General features: G+C 37.4%; 1 protein-coding gene across 1 annotated transcript; it reads right to left on the reverse strand.

Moving 5' to 3' along the window:
* Window positions 1–840: 840 nt before the first annotated feature.
* akr1a1a (aldo-keto reductase family 1, member A1a (aldehyde reductase)) lies at window positions 841–13,133 on the reverse strand. Its single transcript, XM_028457812.1, is given in 9 exon segments — window positions 841–1,015; window positions 1,209–1,368; window positions 3,040–3,189; window positions 3,259–3,308; window positions 5,636–5,831; window positions 7,502–7,653; window positions 10,286–10,405; window positions 10,469–10,566; window positions 12,851–13,133. Coding segments are annotated over 9 exon segments (1,035 nt in total). The 5' UTR covers window positions 12,894–13,133; the 3' UTR covers window positions 841–949.
* Between the last annotated feature and the right edge of the window lie 2,904 nt (window positions 13,134–16,037).

Here is a 16,037-nt window from a genome sequence, read left to right on the forward strand (position 1 = left end):
TGAGTAAATTCAGTTAAAAACTACTTTAAGAATGAGTTGGATTACAAAAAAGTTAAATTTGTCTTGGGATCCTGCTTGGATGTTGTCGGTGCCTTGCATACGTTTCGTATCATTTCTACGTGGAATTACAAACTAGGGCACAATCATTTTGAAAATACCTGTTATCCCACTGAAGATCAAACTGGTCCATATATGGTCCCTGAACTAAAATGAGTGACGCCCTCTTCTAAAGGAAGATGTGTCTTGGTTTTTATTGTTTAGTCATTACTGGAAAGAGAAGTTGATTAAATGCAGGAGAATAATTACAATTGCGTATTCAATTATCCATGTTCAATTACAATGAATGGCATCCTTTAATAATTAAACCATAACGCTTATCCTTGCTCTTGGGTTAGCTTTGTTAGCATCACTTATGATACCCATGTCTTAAATCAGCTGTAAAATACACTAAAAATATATAATCTATCGTCCTATTAGTTTTTCATCTTTAGGTTACCTTATTAGGCTTCTTAATCAATGAAAATATTGGTATTAATATTTTTGGTGTGGGCTGAGCCTTTTTTCTGTCAGTATACTGTACCCCTGGATTTATATTTTTTTAATGGTAAGATTATTCAGAAGAGAATTGACAGGTAGTGGTAAACATTGATCTGAAACATATTTTAATTAACTATGTGTGTAAGACAAAACTGTAACATGGTTCCACAGGTTTGTTTAATTAAATTGTAAGTGACAGTTTTTATAAAGTTTACATGACATGTACAATTATAAAGTCAATTATCTGAACTCAATTACAATTTCATTATGATTACAATAACAGATTTTTTCACTTACAGTTAAAATTGTCATAATTAATGATACTATATGATTATACTTCATTAATGAATGAAGTATAATTATAATCGATCCCAAACCAGACCCAAATGAATGTGGAGCTGCTGCTGGATGTTCAGTATGGATCGTGAAAAGGGAAATAAGGATGGTTTGAGTCCCTCCACACTTTCTTCCCATCTTTCTGTAAAGTTGAGAAGGAACATGTGAGAACATTTCTGAAAACGTGTACGATGCATCCCAGAATAACTGCCTGGAACAAACAGAATATAGGGCTGACACATTCAAACACGTCCATGTTGCACTGGTGATTTATATGGTGTTTATTTTTAAACATGAAATTCAGGGCGGGACGTGTCATGAGTTGAGTGACTCACCTCCACTGTGGGAACAATGAGTCTCTCGTTCCTGTTCATGGACTCCATCAGCTTCATGTCGTCTGGTGACAAGCAGAAGTCCAACACCTCCAGGTTCTGTTGGATCCTGGAGGGGGTCACGCTTTTAGGGATGCACACCACACCCCTCTGGATGTGCCACCTGTGGATGACAGGGTTGGGGTCAATTATATTTGTAATTAATTACAATTATGATGTAATTGCAGAGGTGAAAGTAATGGATTGTAACTACAACTCAATTACAGTAATGGATTACTGTAATTGAGTTGTTTTTCTGGGTACTTGTACTTTTTTGAGTATAATTCTAAATCAGTAATTCTACTTATAATACTTAAGTACGTTTTAAAAGAAGTAAAGTAATTGGTTACATTTCTACACCCAACTGTTACCAGGTAATATATTATATTTTGTGATTATTTTTTTTAAAATTTCATATCACGTTAAACATAATCCATATGTTCTTAGTCGTACCATTTCTGATTAATTGTAATTGTGATTGTCATGGAAATTCTATAAAAACTGTCAATCATTTAATTGAACGCAAACATGTGGAACCATGTTACAGTTCTATGGCTTGCACACATACGTAGTTAACAATTATTAAAATATGTTTTAGATTACCAGTTTACCTTACTTACCTCAGTTTAATTCTTTTTTTTTTTTTTTAAAAAAATCACCCTTTCATTATTAATTTAATTTTTAAAAAAAATAAATCTAGGGGTTACTGACCCCAAAAACATTAATAACAATATTTTAATGTATAAGTAAACCTAACAAGGTAACCAGAGATGAAAAACAAATTAGATGATAAATCATATTTTACATCTATGTTACAGCTGATTGAGAACATGGGTCAAAACTGGCCCGTTATCGTAAGACAGTGTTTCTCAAATGGGGGTACTTGTACCCCTAGGGGTACGCAATGGCACTATGGGGGGTACTTGAGAAAGAGAGTGGAAAATTAACAAAGTGTTAGACTTGGTCCCACACCAGGTATTTTATGACTGGAAACGATAAAAACTATAGAAATAAATCTATTCAGGAGCCACTAAATAAGTGTTTTCCAACCTTGACATCGGGGCACAATGTGAGATCACCTGAAATTTCAGAAAAATTAAAATAGGTTTTTTTATTTTATTCTTCTTTTTTGTTTTTCATAAAAACAACACACAATCTTAAACAACTAGATTTCTATATTTTCACTTTGTGAATTTATTTCACCTAAAATGCAGTAAATATATATATATATACTGTATATATATATATATATATATATATATATATATATATATATATTATATATAGCTCAAACATGAGCAAAAACCACTGTTGTTTTTCTAAGTTTTCTAAGCAAAATGTTGTCATTGGACAAAGGGAATCAGGAATAAGAGAAAGGGGGAACTTCAGCCAAAAAACGATTGAGAACCACCGTCATAAGAGATGTTAAAAGAAAGCTGACACAAGAGAAAGCTTCAGTTTTATTATTATTATTATTATTATTATTATTATTATTATTATTATTAATAATAATAATAATAATAACAATAATAATAAAGGTTCAGTACTTGTGATTAATTGTAATTGAACTTCAGTAATTGAGAATGTAATTATAATTGACTTTCAGGGGAAATTTATAATTTTAATTGTAATTAGAAAAAGTGTCTGTCACCGTAATCATAATTGAGTTGTAATTGAACATGGCTAATTAAAGATGTAATTGTAATTGATGAATGTAATTGACCCCAACCCTGGCATAAGGCTTCTGTTGTGTGATGATGTATAACCAGTGAAGGTGTTTGCTGGTTGGTCTCACCTGAGGACGACCTGAGCAGGTGTTTTCTGGTATCTATGGGCGATGTCTTCAAGTCGAGGGTCTTCCAGCAGGTTTGGTTGATCAGGAGAAGCCCAGGGTCTGTCTCTGCTGCCCAGAGGACTGTATGCCGTCACACTAAGTCCTGCTGACCTGTAGAACCAGAGCAGTCAGTCGTGCATCAAGAACATCCTGTCAAAGGAGATGTGAAGGAGCACTGACCGACAGTGTTGGAGGAGGTCCGTCTGAGACAGATAGGGATGGCACTCCACCTGTAACCCATGTAGCATATGGATGTGGGTCAATTATCATTGTCGTCGCATAATTGATAATTAATTACAATTATGTAATTGTCATTTGAAAAACTCTGTTGCTGTTGTAATTGTAATTAAATTGATATTGAGTTTAGTAATTGTAATTGCCATCAAAATTCCATGAAAAATTGTCAATTATAATTTAACACAAAACTGGGGAACCAAGTTACAGTTCTGATGTACAGTTCCACACATATGTAGTTAATAATTATTAGAATATGTTTCATATCAACCTTTACACATTTTACCATTAAAAAAATTTGAAATCAAGGGATCTGCTGACAAAAAAGGCTCAGACGCCCAAATCAAAAATATTAAAACCCATATTTTCATTGATCAGGAAACATAACAAAGTAACCAAGGAAGGAAATTAAATGATAGATATTTGTTTTTTAGTGTATTTTACAGCTGATTTAGGACTGTTAGCATAGACGATGCTAACAGTAAGCTAACACAAAAGGAAAGTTAATTTTTATTAGGTTATTTTTTTTCCAGGTTTAGTAATTGTGATTAATTGTAATTGAACTTTAGTCATTGAGAATGTAATTTTGATTGATTTCTGAGGATAAAAAGTTATTGTAATTGAATTGTAATTGGAAAAAATTTTGGTCAATGTAATCGTAACTGATTTGCAATTGAACATGGTAATTGAAAACATACAGTAATTGTAACTGAAAAATATAATTGACCCCAACTCTGATGTGGGCCACATCTTGCAATGATCTGGAATTCTTTTGGTCCATACAAAATACATGTGAGCCATAATTGGCCCACATATGATGCTGCAAATATGGGCTAGTTATCTTGAAATCTATGTTGGACAGTTTTGGCTGCATTATAACAAGTTAGTGTCAACTAATCTGAAGTGAGCCAAAAGGGGCCCATACAGTATATAAGATACCATACTGATTACTGATTTCTAGCATTGTGATGGACTGGTTGTGGCCAGGCTTTGGCCAACAGGAGCTGTATGTGGGCCAGATGACTATGCCAGGTCTGGGCCCACTCACCAGTGAACGTAATGGATTACAAGGACTCACATTACACTAACTGAGTTACTTTTATGGGTACTTGTACTTTTTTGAGTATATTTCTAAATCAGTAATTTTACTTGTACTTAAAGAGTAACTAAACCCCTGCTTTCCCCTGACCTGCCACTAGCAGGGAAATTCAAAAAATGCCTGGATTATGGGCAGGGCTCCTGGAGCAGTAAGACATGCCCAGTCTATACTATAAAATTTCCAATTAACAATTTATGCTATGCTAGCTAGCTACTGATTACTCAGTATACCTCTCTATTCACTCTCCTCTCAATCCATATACCTACCACCAGTGTTGTGCTAGTTACTGAAAAAAAGTAACTAGTTACCATTACTAGTTACTTCATTCACAAAGTAACTCAGTTACTATTTTGATTACTTACACCAAAAAGTAATGCGTTACTGGAAAAAGTAACTTTTGAGTAACTAAGAATTAAAGAATGTATTATTTATTTCGGGTCATTTGTGTCCATACAGCTTCATATTAGTGCTGTAATAATATAATAATCCACTGTTGATCAACTGCTATAAAATAACCATAAATGATGTGCATATAAAGAACAAAACAGCTGCTCCAAAATTAAAACAGTACATTTTTCAGCCTTAACACAGTAATGTAAAGTAAGCTGTGCATATTCCAGGTGCACATAATAAGGTCTCATTCACTTTGATTGACAGTCTCAAAAACAGGAAGTCCTAGCCTATTGGCTGGGCCCACTTGGCGATCATTTCCATTTGTATGGGGGTCTAAAGGAGGAAGGAGGAACTTATATACATTTATGGCAGTAGGCCATAGTAAAAAACTAGCTAGGTATTTTTTCACTTTTCAAAAGAATCATACATAAACAAAGATTTCTCAGAAACTCCGGATATCAGCTTTAAGTTCCAATTGTGCAAGATTTGGTCTCTTCTTTTTTAAGTTTATACATGAGATGTTTACTGTATGCAAAGGAACCATAGCAAGATTTATTACCAAAGATAAATGTGGGAGTGAAAGTAACCACTAACTTTTACTTTGAGTACTATTTTATTGAGCTTTTACTTGCACTCGAGTATTTTATGTACAACTTACTTGTAATTGTACTTGAGTACAGTTTAAATCAAGTAACAGTATGTCTACTTGAGTAGGATATGTCAGTGCTCTTTACACCTCTGGGCCAGATATGGACCAGAAGAATTTTGTTATCTGGGAAGAGTCACCGTCACTCTGAGAACGAGTTCACCTTTACATTCTCTGTTCTTTACCTGGTTCACCGCAGGCTTGTGCCGTGCCACGCTGATGATGTCATCCACCTGCTTGGCGTTAAAGTTGGAAAGTCCAATAGCTTTGACGAGCCCTTGATCTACCAGGGCCTCCATTGCTCTCCACGTGTCTTTGTAGTGCACGTCAGAGTAGCAGATAGTCCCGTCTGCCCGTCTAGGCATCATTTCCTCCCCTCGCCTGAAACATGAGCAGAACTTCATCTACAGTATGTGTCTTTCTGTGTGTGAATGGATGTTGTTCTGAATGAAATTGTTGAAAATAGTAGAAATTGAATTGATGAAGTCAAATAAATGGTTTGCTTTAAGTCAGCTGCTACTGAATGAAAGTAAAACAAAATGGATGTTGTTTGGTGGTAAAAGAGCTGATGTTGAGAAAAAGTGAATTCCAATATTGTGAAGATTAAAAGAGTTTATGAAACCAAGTTTTAGGGATGATGACTTTGGAATCGACTTGACAAAATCATGAAGGACTTGCAACTCCACTTAGACTTGAAAACAAAAGACTCGTGACTTAATTCAGACTTTAGTCTATTGACTCGGGAAGAGTCCTACCCTTCCATGACAAAAGATTTTACAAAATGCAATTATTAATGAGCAATAAATCTGCTGTGGGATGGCACTCTGCCATCTCCAAAGGCAAACTTTTATTGACTGGTCCACCTTTAAACAAAGTGACAGCCAATCAGGAAGCAGCATAAAACATCATACCTGGCTGAGACGAGTGCTTCAGCAGAAACAATCATTCCTTGTGTGATATCCTTTGGATTTAAAGATTATACCATGATTAATTATTGATTTGGAAAAATTATACCTGGTTCTATTTCCCAGTGTGATTATGGTTTGTTTGGTTAACAGAGGAACTGTGAAAATTCAAAAATCTCAAAAGATGCAGAATTCATTTGTTTATAGACATACTGTATTTATGTCAGATTATATCACTATTATTTGACAAATATGTTCTCTATTCAAGTTATTTGTTGTTTATATCAGTTGAATAAACTTGCTGTGGTACATTATGTATTCATAAGTTGTTAAGACTTTAAATGTGAGGACTTTTGACTTGACTTGGACTTCACTGTCTTGACTTGGGAGTTAACTTGACTCTGAACTTTAGTGAAATGACTTGACACTACTTGAGAAACACTGACTTGTTCCCACCTCTGGTAATAATAGATGATTTACTGAGCAAGAACAGCATTTTACTCTACTTTCTACTTGTAATGTCTTATATGACATACTGTGCTGTCATCTGGTACAACATATAAAACTGATTTATAATAATTAAATTGCAGAAAAGGGCCATTAAATCTATTAATCAGCTTTTTATTGGATCTACATAAAAATGTCTGGATATTGTGTTTTTCAAAACATTAGAAATTGTGTTTCTTGTGGTAAATAAAAGCATTCCTGTTTGCATTTTATTTCTATTCATTTTTTATTAAACAAACAAATTAAACTTAGACGGGGAATTTATAATTTAAGAGCATTGTAATGTTTGAAACCTGCAATGTGAGAACTAATCTAAAGTACAGATGTGTGTCATTTTTGGGAGTAAATTTATGGAATGGACTAAATGATGAACTGAAGATGTTTGTTACAATGTATATTTAAATTAGATGCAATTTCAATTCCAGTTTAAACCATCATGTATATAGTACTGATGTTATATTTTGATTTGACGTAATAGGCAAAAATAAGCCATTGGGCTTCCACCTTTTCCTTTTTTCCATCGCTGTCTGATAAATTATGTCTAGGAATTATTTTACTTTTGTTCTTAAACCAAAATGACAACCATTCATTCATCTATTCATGTACTGTATGTAGAAATGTAGCAGTGCAGTAGCTCACTGAAACGCCATGGGCCAATGCATGAGGTAGAGATCCAGTTAAGTGAGACCCAGGTGGGTCAGAGTGGTCCTACACGCCTGCTCAACATCCTCAGGGTCATGTTTGGTGTTCCACAGCTTGGACGTTACGAAGACCTCCTCTCGACTCAGAGCCTGCACAAAACCACAGTTTAAGGAAAATTCCCAGGAAACATTTGATCAGAAAAGCAGCCACTGCTTAATATTTAGAAAAGTGTCATAACAAAACCAAGAACACAAAAACATGTGCAACAAGTTTAACGAGAACACTCCACTCAAAATCTGCTCTTTTCCAGACGTTGTCAGCTATGTGGATCAGTGTATATCCTATTATTAACTAGAAGGTAGGTCACAATGTATGAACACCTCAATTTTTTCAAGGAATTGCAATATAATGCACAATCCAGATCAGATCCAGGTTAAACTCTGTGGGATAATTGAGGAACCAACCCGAATAAACTGAGTCAAATTTCATGAAGATCTTTCAGTTACTGACTAAGATATGAATTTTGGAATTTTCTTCAACAACAAAAGATAGGGACTTTTTTATTTTTTTCAAACTGATCCAGAATCAGTATATTGATCTCCTGTTCCATGGAATATGTGTATAGATGACAAATAACCACGTTCTTCCAAAGTAAAGCCAAAATAACTTCTGAACTGCCTCCATGACTCTCTAACTGGAGTCACACTCCCATAGTGTTGCTGGCTCTATTCTGCCTTCCCTGTAGAGGCCCCAAACCTCTCTTTCATTGGTCCTTCGAAACTGATAGTGCCCCTCCACGACGCTATGGATCCAACAGAGCATGGCGTCACGCCAGATACCAGGACATGAGACATGTTCGTTCCCAGAGAGAGTGACACCTACCCCGCCATCTAAGTGACTTTATGTTGGGCTATCAACACCCAGATGAACCTCCAAAGGATCTAACTCCTCCCCTCCTTCGGGCTAGCAATTTGAGGGCCACATCTGTGAGAAGCAAGCATGCACACAAGTCACACTCGTTCGGACGCCAACCTGGTGAGCCATGAGCTCCATCTGAAAGTAGTGTTATGTCATGTCACTCTGCTACACGGTCCATCTCCGAGGCGTGTCTATGTTCCCATCCTTGCTCTTTCCACTCATCATCGGGCGTACACACCCCTGCATGCTCTATCACCACTCCAGGAAGCAATACTTTAGGAGGGTATTCACCGCTTGGAGCTCGAGGAGTTACACTGCCAGATCATGGAGGACAGCAACGCTTACCTGGAGTGTCAACGTCTAAACACTCAAGCCAGGGAAGCATAACGCCTACAGCAGAAGGCACAAGAAGCATGTGAAGCTATCGCCAAATGTCTTGACAGGCAAAGACAACTCAAGAAAATGGAAGAAGGAGTTTCAGGTAGCCAAGCTGGTAACGTCACTGCTTCAAGAGCCAGAGAGAAAAGGGACATGTAGTGGCAAAGCATCACCAAAATCCTGCTAATCTTTACCATCAAGCTCACAGCCCTGTAGAACTGAAAGAGCTGAGCACATAGCTACCATGCCCAAATTTTCACATGTGGGACACTCTCTCTAGCTGCCTCTCTTTGAGTCTCCTCCTGCACCATAGAACCAGCAGCCTCCATCAACTCAACCAGTGATCCAACACTCTTTCGTTCAAAGCACTGTCATTCCTTCCGCAATGCTCTCGCTACCAAAGATGGCCCTTCCTTCCGCACCCCCTGCATCATTGCACCCGGCTCTCACCATTCTGCACGACTCCATCCAGCCAATTGGCCAATCAGGTGGTCCTCATTGTCGACCCGCAGCTTCCTTGAGCACTTTGGCCGGTTGGGAAGGTTCCACAGACATCCTGAAGCTGACAATCGCATCCGCAATGCTGTGCAGGTGAAGGACAGGACATACTGTACCTGCGCCCTGCGTCCAGGCTGGTGCTGCTCCCAAATCTCCCAGATACGGAGGACCCTTAATAAGCTTTCTTGTTAATGTTCAAAAGATCGGAGTAGACTTTTGGGGGGCGGCTGTGTTGGAAAGCCCTGTTAACATTAAGTGTTCCATTTTTTCCAGTAGCATGTTTAAGCAGAGTGTGTTGCATGTTGATCAGCTGGAGAGCTGCATGTGTGTTTCTCTCCTGTTCCATGGAATATGTGTGGAGAAGAGAAATAACCACATTCTTCCAAAGTACAGCCTAAATAACTCCTGAACTGCCTCCGTGACCTTCTAACTGGAGTCACACTCCCATAATGTAGCCAGCTCTATTCCACACACCCTGTGGAGTCCCCAAACTTCTCTTTCATTCTGTGACATTTTTGTCTCTCACCTGACGTTTGTTCCTGGACCTGATCATCTATAAATTAAGCACTGATTAAACCCAACATTGAAGTAAAGTTTAACATATTCATTGATACATAAGATTTTGTAGACAGCCACAATCTGCTGTTTGTTGTCAAATGGTAAATTGGCCCATGCCATCCTCCATAGATTTGACTTAGCAAACCAACTTTTTTTTATCAATATTGTATTTTGAGTTCATTTTTTAAACTTCGAATCTTAATTAATTAACTGACAAACTCTATTCTTGAAATTTAAAATTTAATCTCACCATTTTGACTTTATTCTCACCATTTCAACTTTATTCTTATCATTTTCTTCATCAAAATTGACCCTAATTCGCTGATGTAGTAAACAAAAGTATCAATCTTACAGAAATAAGAAACACCTTTGTCATTCTGAAATTGACAATAAAGTGAATAAAATGATGACACAGAAGAACAGTCTAACCTTCCCAGGGCTGATCCAGACAGCGAGAGCCTCTCCCACTTCTTGTTCGTTCCCATAAGCAGCAGCACAGTCGATGTGTCTGTAGCCACAGTTTAACGCTGTGAGCACGGCCTGTTTCACCTGAGAACACATGTACCAACACTTAGCTCACATTCAAAGGCCCTCTGCAACAACAAGGCCAACCTGTCCTGGAGCACTTTTCCACGTTCCCAGTCCAACCATGGGCATCATCTGCCCAGTACACAGAGTCACTGCGGTGCTCATGGTGCTGCTCTGAGGACCTGTTAGAGGACAGGGATAGAACAGGACACACTAATACAACATGTCCCCACAGTCATCGTGACTAAGTCCTAATACTCTGTTACTGATTGTCACTCCTGTATGAATTCATTAACTCTGCAGAAACCATGTGTACACTGAGTGTGAGGGGCCTAACTAACAATATAAAGACTTTGTACGCTAGCCAAATGTAATTCTGTTTACTACACTGTAAACCCAAAAAAGTTACCAGAACTCAAAAACTTGAGGCAATCGATTGTCTCAATGTTTTAAAGTAAAAGTCAAAATTTTCCAAAACTTAAAAGGTTGAATAAATGGTTACTTGTACTTTTTGATAACAGTTAAAGTGCTCTATAATTTAAATAACTTCTAAATAATCCCCATTTAAAACAACAGAAATAACAGAACTTTATCATTCTTGATATGTAATTACTTAATTATGTTAAGTTGTACTTAAGCTGTGTTTTTAAGTTATGCTTACTTATAAACAAATATAGTTCATTTACTCAAATATTTACACAAATATTAGTTAAAGTAACTCAAAAAGGAACATGTTACATAATTAAGTTAGTAGAACATTTTCTATAACCTTGAATATAAACTACTTAATCTTTTTAATTACTTTTAACATTCGAGTTTACAGTGTATTTCTATTTCTTTTACTTCAAGTATTGTATAGTATACAGTCAGTTTTCCCATACATTGCACATATTAGAACGAAATCCTGCAAAATAGGAAAAATGATACAATTCACCCAGAAATGTAATATATAATATATAAATATAATATTAGCTCTAATTTAATGCGAAGCAGTGAGTAAGGAGGAGTGAATGGAAAATGATGTGGATGCGAGGCTAGTTTTTTGCTCACTCTCTGCATTAAAGTTAAAAGTTTCTGAATCAGCAGCACAGTCACTCCATCTCAATCACATGATCTCAATCCTACCTGGGATCGTTTCCTCACAGAAGCCTTTGATCAGCGGGGAGTGTGTGTGTGTGTGTGTGTGTGTGTGTGTGTGTGTGTGTGTGTGTGTGTGTGTGTGTGTGTGTGTGTGTGTGTGTGTGGTGTGTTTTAGGATTTAGGATTGCAGTAGAAGACCTAAACTCAAAGTCTGTCTGCTCATGTTTATCAGTGACCTGCTGCAATAGAGAATGGTCAGAGTCCACACACACACACACACACACACACACACACACACACACACACACACACACACACACACACACACAGATATAATATGGCAAAAGAATAAATAAATTCCAATAATATACATATATTTACTCACTACACCAATATCTAACTGTCATCAAGTGCATTTTAATGTACAGATGTGCAAATGCTCATAGAAATGCACCAGTGGTGTGCACAGGTAGACACTAGGTGGTGCTAAAGCATCTGCCCTTCGCCCTCTGGACCAAGCAAGGTACCTTTTGAAAGTTGTTTTTTTTTTTGCTCATTGATTAAAAGCGTGTGATAATGCCTGAATTAATATTCCACCCTCACACACCTCTGTGTGACACAAACGCAGCACAGTGTACAGCTGCAGCCCAAACACACCTCCTCCCCTGCCCACCAACAAGGTAACATAAATGAATGCATTTATTTGTCTCTGTTGTGAAGTAGCCTGTCTCAACGCTACACAGCTGGGCATAAATTAGCCGACTGCTCACCTGCTTAACAAGCTAGACGCTAGCGTTGGGCAAAAAAAAAAAAATTATCCCGATAATTTCTGGTATTTTCACAATAATGATAAAAATCACGATAAACAAAAGCTATAAATAAAAACAAATTTACAACTTAGTGTAACAGGTTATTTACAAATACAAATAAATTGAAATACATCAACACAAGACATTAAAAAAAAGGCTACAATAGCTGCTGACTCAGAGTTCATGAGCTGATATTTCATGGAATTTAAGTTGTGCATGTGGATCACTCTATTAGTGTTATTGTATGCAATGTATTACTTTCCTAACTTGAAATGAAATAATTTTCTAAAAAAAAAAAAAAAAAAAAAAAAAAGCACAAATAACTCCAATAGTGTTTCTACTTCTGTGTTGCTCTCTGTGGCTTTATGAGTTATAAGTAAGACGTGTTCTTTCAATCTTTTTACTTGGTCTATTCTTTATATGGAGAGGTTAGCATTAGCTCTGTGTGTCAGTGTGTTAGCTTAGCATAGTTAGCTTTAGTTGAGTTTCCAGTTCATAATCGTTGCCACAGGTTCATCTCTGTCCCCGTGTTTGTAGAACTTTGGGTGGATCTGACGGAGGAACTTGAATGGGTTGCCTTTGTTGGATGGTTGTCTGGTCTTAACCAAGTAGCGGTCCATGATGTATCGCAGCAGGGCAGCTTCAGCTAGACAAGACGAGCACCTCACACACTTGGCGGCGTGTGGGGGGGGCGGTGGCAGTGCACACCGTGGAGGCTCCGTGCCAGAGTTTCCGTAAACTGCGTTCCACTCCAGAGAATACTAAGTTGTTGACAACAAACGGGAAGTTTTGGCCTGTGGAACAAGGTTATTTGGGGCATTCTTGGCTAAACTGAGGGACAAATGGCCCGGGGCCCTCACTAATTTCTGTCATGGGAATTTATTGTTTATGTCGTGGGATGACATTCTTACCAGTGAGAATGTTTTTGACGATAAATCATAAACGATAACATATCGCACATTCCTACTACACGCTACCCAAAACCAATAATAGATATGACGTGATGATGACCACCGGTAGAGTTTGTCATTTGTATCCTACAGCATGTGAATCTATCAGTATACTTACTGATGATGAATATTTAGTAGGCTATTGTGTAGGTTTACATTAGGCTACATAATTAATACTTGCAGTAATTTATTTGATAAATGACAAACAGGCCAGTCCCTATTGCCTGCAGAAAAAGTAGTTCTGTGCCTTGTTGAAATATAACCAAACAGTCTTATTCACATTGTTGGTCTCTTTTTATTTACCAATTGCAGTATAATGCCTAGAAAGGAGAGGATAAGAAAGGAAAAAGAAAGGGAGCTACAGCAGCAGCCCAGGGAGCTGCTCTCTGCTCTCCTGGAGAAAAGCATCAACCAGCAGCAAGAAGGAGAAGGAAGATGAAGATAAAAGGTCAGAGTCAAGAGTCATGAACTGTTCTTCTAATTTTACTGAAATATCTTAAAAGCTGTCCACATTTTATTTTAGCTACACAAAGTGATTTGGTTGTACTAAATTAGGCATTAAGCTATTTTAGCTAATTATATTATTTTGTGCCAACAAGGTATTTCTATGTTACAAGACTTGCAGTAATCTTGTATTTACCTTAATAGGCTACAGTATATTCAACCTTAAAAATAGGCTATTACTAAAACTGTTATTATTGTATTCTAGGCAGCTACAGCAGGGAAGCTGTAGGCCAGCTACCAGCAAAGAAGTTGCGATAGATGAATTTCCAGATCTACAGATCATCTACAGATAAAGCAGAGTCCATAGCAGCACCAAATCTATGTACAGTTACAGAATCAGAAGTGCTGTCTGATGACCAAAATGAGGGAGAACAAGAAAGGCATGATGTAGTAGCTGTATGTGAAAGAGATGACACAATTAAAAAGATCACAGCTATGCAATATCCAACAGCTTGCCATAGAGAAAGACATCCAGGTAAATCATAGTGAGGACGTCAGATACTTTAAAGACATGGCACCATGGAGAATGCTGCTTTATAGAGTGGTAACGCTCACTCTTCACTCCTCACTTCAAAATGACACTTTGTACACTTCTTTTGTTCTGACAGGGAAAAAGAGTACACTAATCTATCATTGTATCTATCATTGTAACTTGTAACATTGTAGCTTCTAACTTGCTTAAAACCTCTCCATGTGCGTTCATTCCAAAGAAATAAAACAATAGTGATTGACTGATCAGTGCTATAGTGTGAAACTGTACCAGTTCAAAGGTCAAGTAATTTTATTAAAATATTAACATAATTATGCAATTACATTCAACATGTGCCTGTAATTCGGTGACTGGGAAGTGTCAGGTGAATGCATTTACAGGAACGAACACAAATGCAAACAGGTCACAACACGAATGCAAAATGGCCACAACGGAAGTGTTTCCGACGGACCGGTATTACAGACGGACACGTTTCTGGTGGATGTTTTTAACCCACCAGAACAGTTAAGAACAAGAAGAAGACATCGAAACGCATATGAAAGTAAGTGAAAGTTGATTAGGATACTCTTATATTTTTCATATCAGGCTATCATATCATAATACCCGTCCGACTGTAATACCCGTCCGTCGGAAACACTTCCGTTGTGGCCGGTTTGCATTTGTGTTCGTTTCTGTAAATGCATTCACCTCACACTTCCCAGCCACCGTACTGTAATGTTTATTTATTTTTTAAATCTCACACTGCTATAATAAGGCAGCCATCAGTTCTACATGCCGCATAAAGTGCCCTTATATTTCACTGAGCACCTGCCCCCCAAAATGTCTGTGCACGCCACTGTGCACCACTATATCCTCTTGTCAAAGCCCCTCACTCACATATGATGCTATGAAAATAAAACACATCAGCATATAATCTGGCAAAACATAAACATCTGGAAACCTGTCAATTTCTGTCAAAGAAATTCTGATCTGGCAAAATGTAATGTAATGTATGATTGTTGTCCCACATGGGCTGACCAATGAGGAGAGGGTCTCCGCTCACAGCCACAGGCAGGTGCAGGGTTTCTGTGCAGCGCAACTGCTCCGGGCAGGAGCAGTTTACATTATAAGCAAGAGAAAACCAGATGAGAATACTTTCCGTACCCACTGTACTTATCCAGCTTCGTAGTACAGGCCCCTAATGTGCAAAACAACAACAAAAGAACACAAAATTAGAGATACTGTATATACACAAAATGACAGTATACACAACAACAAAAACACACAAAATGACTCAGAAACTCCAAAAAAATTCAACAACATTTCACAAAATAAGTTAAAACACCAAACCAAAAAAAAAAAAAAAATCCCACAAACGTTGTTGTTTCCCGTGTTAATGCTCCAATTGGTCAATAATAATCTAATGCTGACATGAATGAATGAATATTAATCATGTGACTCACAGTTCAGATACAATCACACGTTTGTGGCCTCGCTGTGACGAAGTCGCCCGTCTCTGATCTAAACAATGTGATACTGATGTAGGTCTGTATAAACTCTTAGTCATTTCGTTTAAAAACAACACAAGTAGCATGTTTCCCTTCACACATTTGGTTTATTTGTTTCCATTTGAAAAATGTTCTAAATAAAGTTAGCGCTGCAGCATCTCACATGGCCAAGGTTCAAGGTCCTGTGAGAGGCAGGACACACACACATCATCATCATCATCATCATCATCATCATCATCATCAGTCATACACACTGTCTCTGATATGTAGCCTTTCAGAATGTCTGCATAATTCAAACATCTACTTCTGTCCCATGATCATCTGTGCTGGACA

The sequence above is a fragment of the Gouania willdenowi genome, chromosome 9, assembly GCF_900634775.1.
Source record: "Gouania willdenowi chromosome 9, fGouWil2.1, whole genome shotgun sequence".
In the NCBI taxonomy this organism is placed as follows: Eukaryota; Metazoa; Chordata; class Actinopteri; order Blenniiformes; family Gobiesocidae; genus Gouania; species Gouania willdenowi.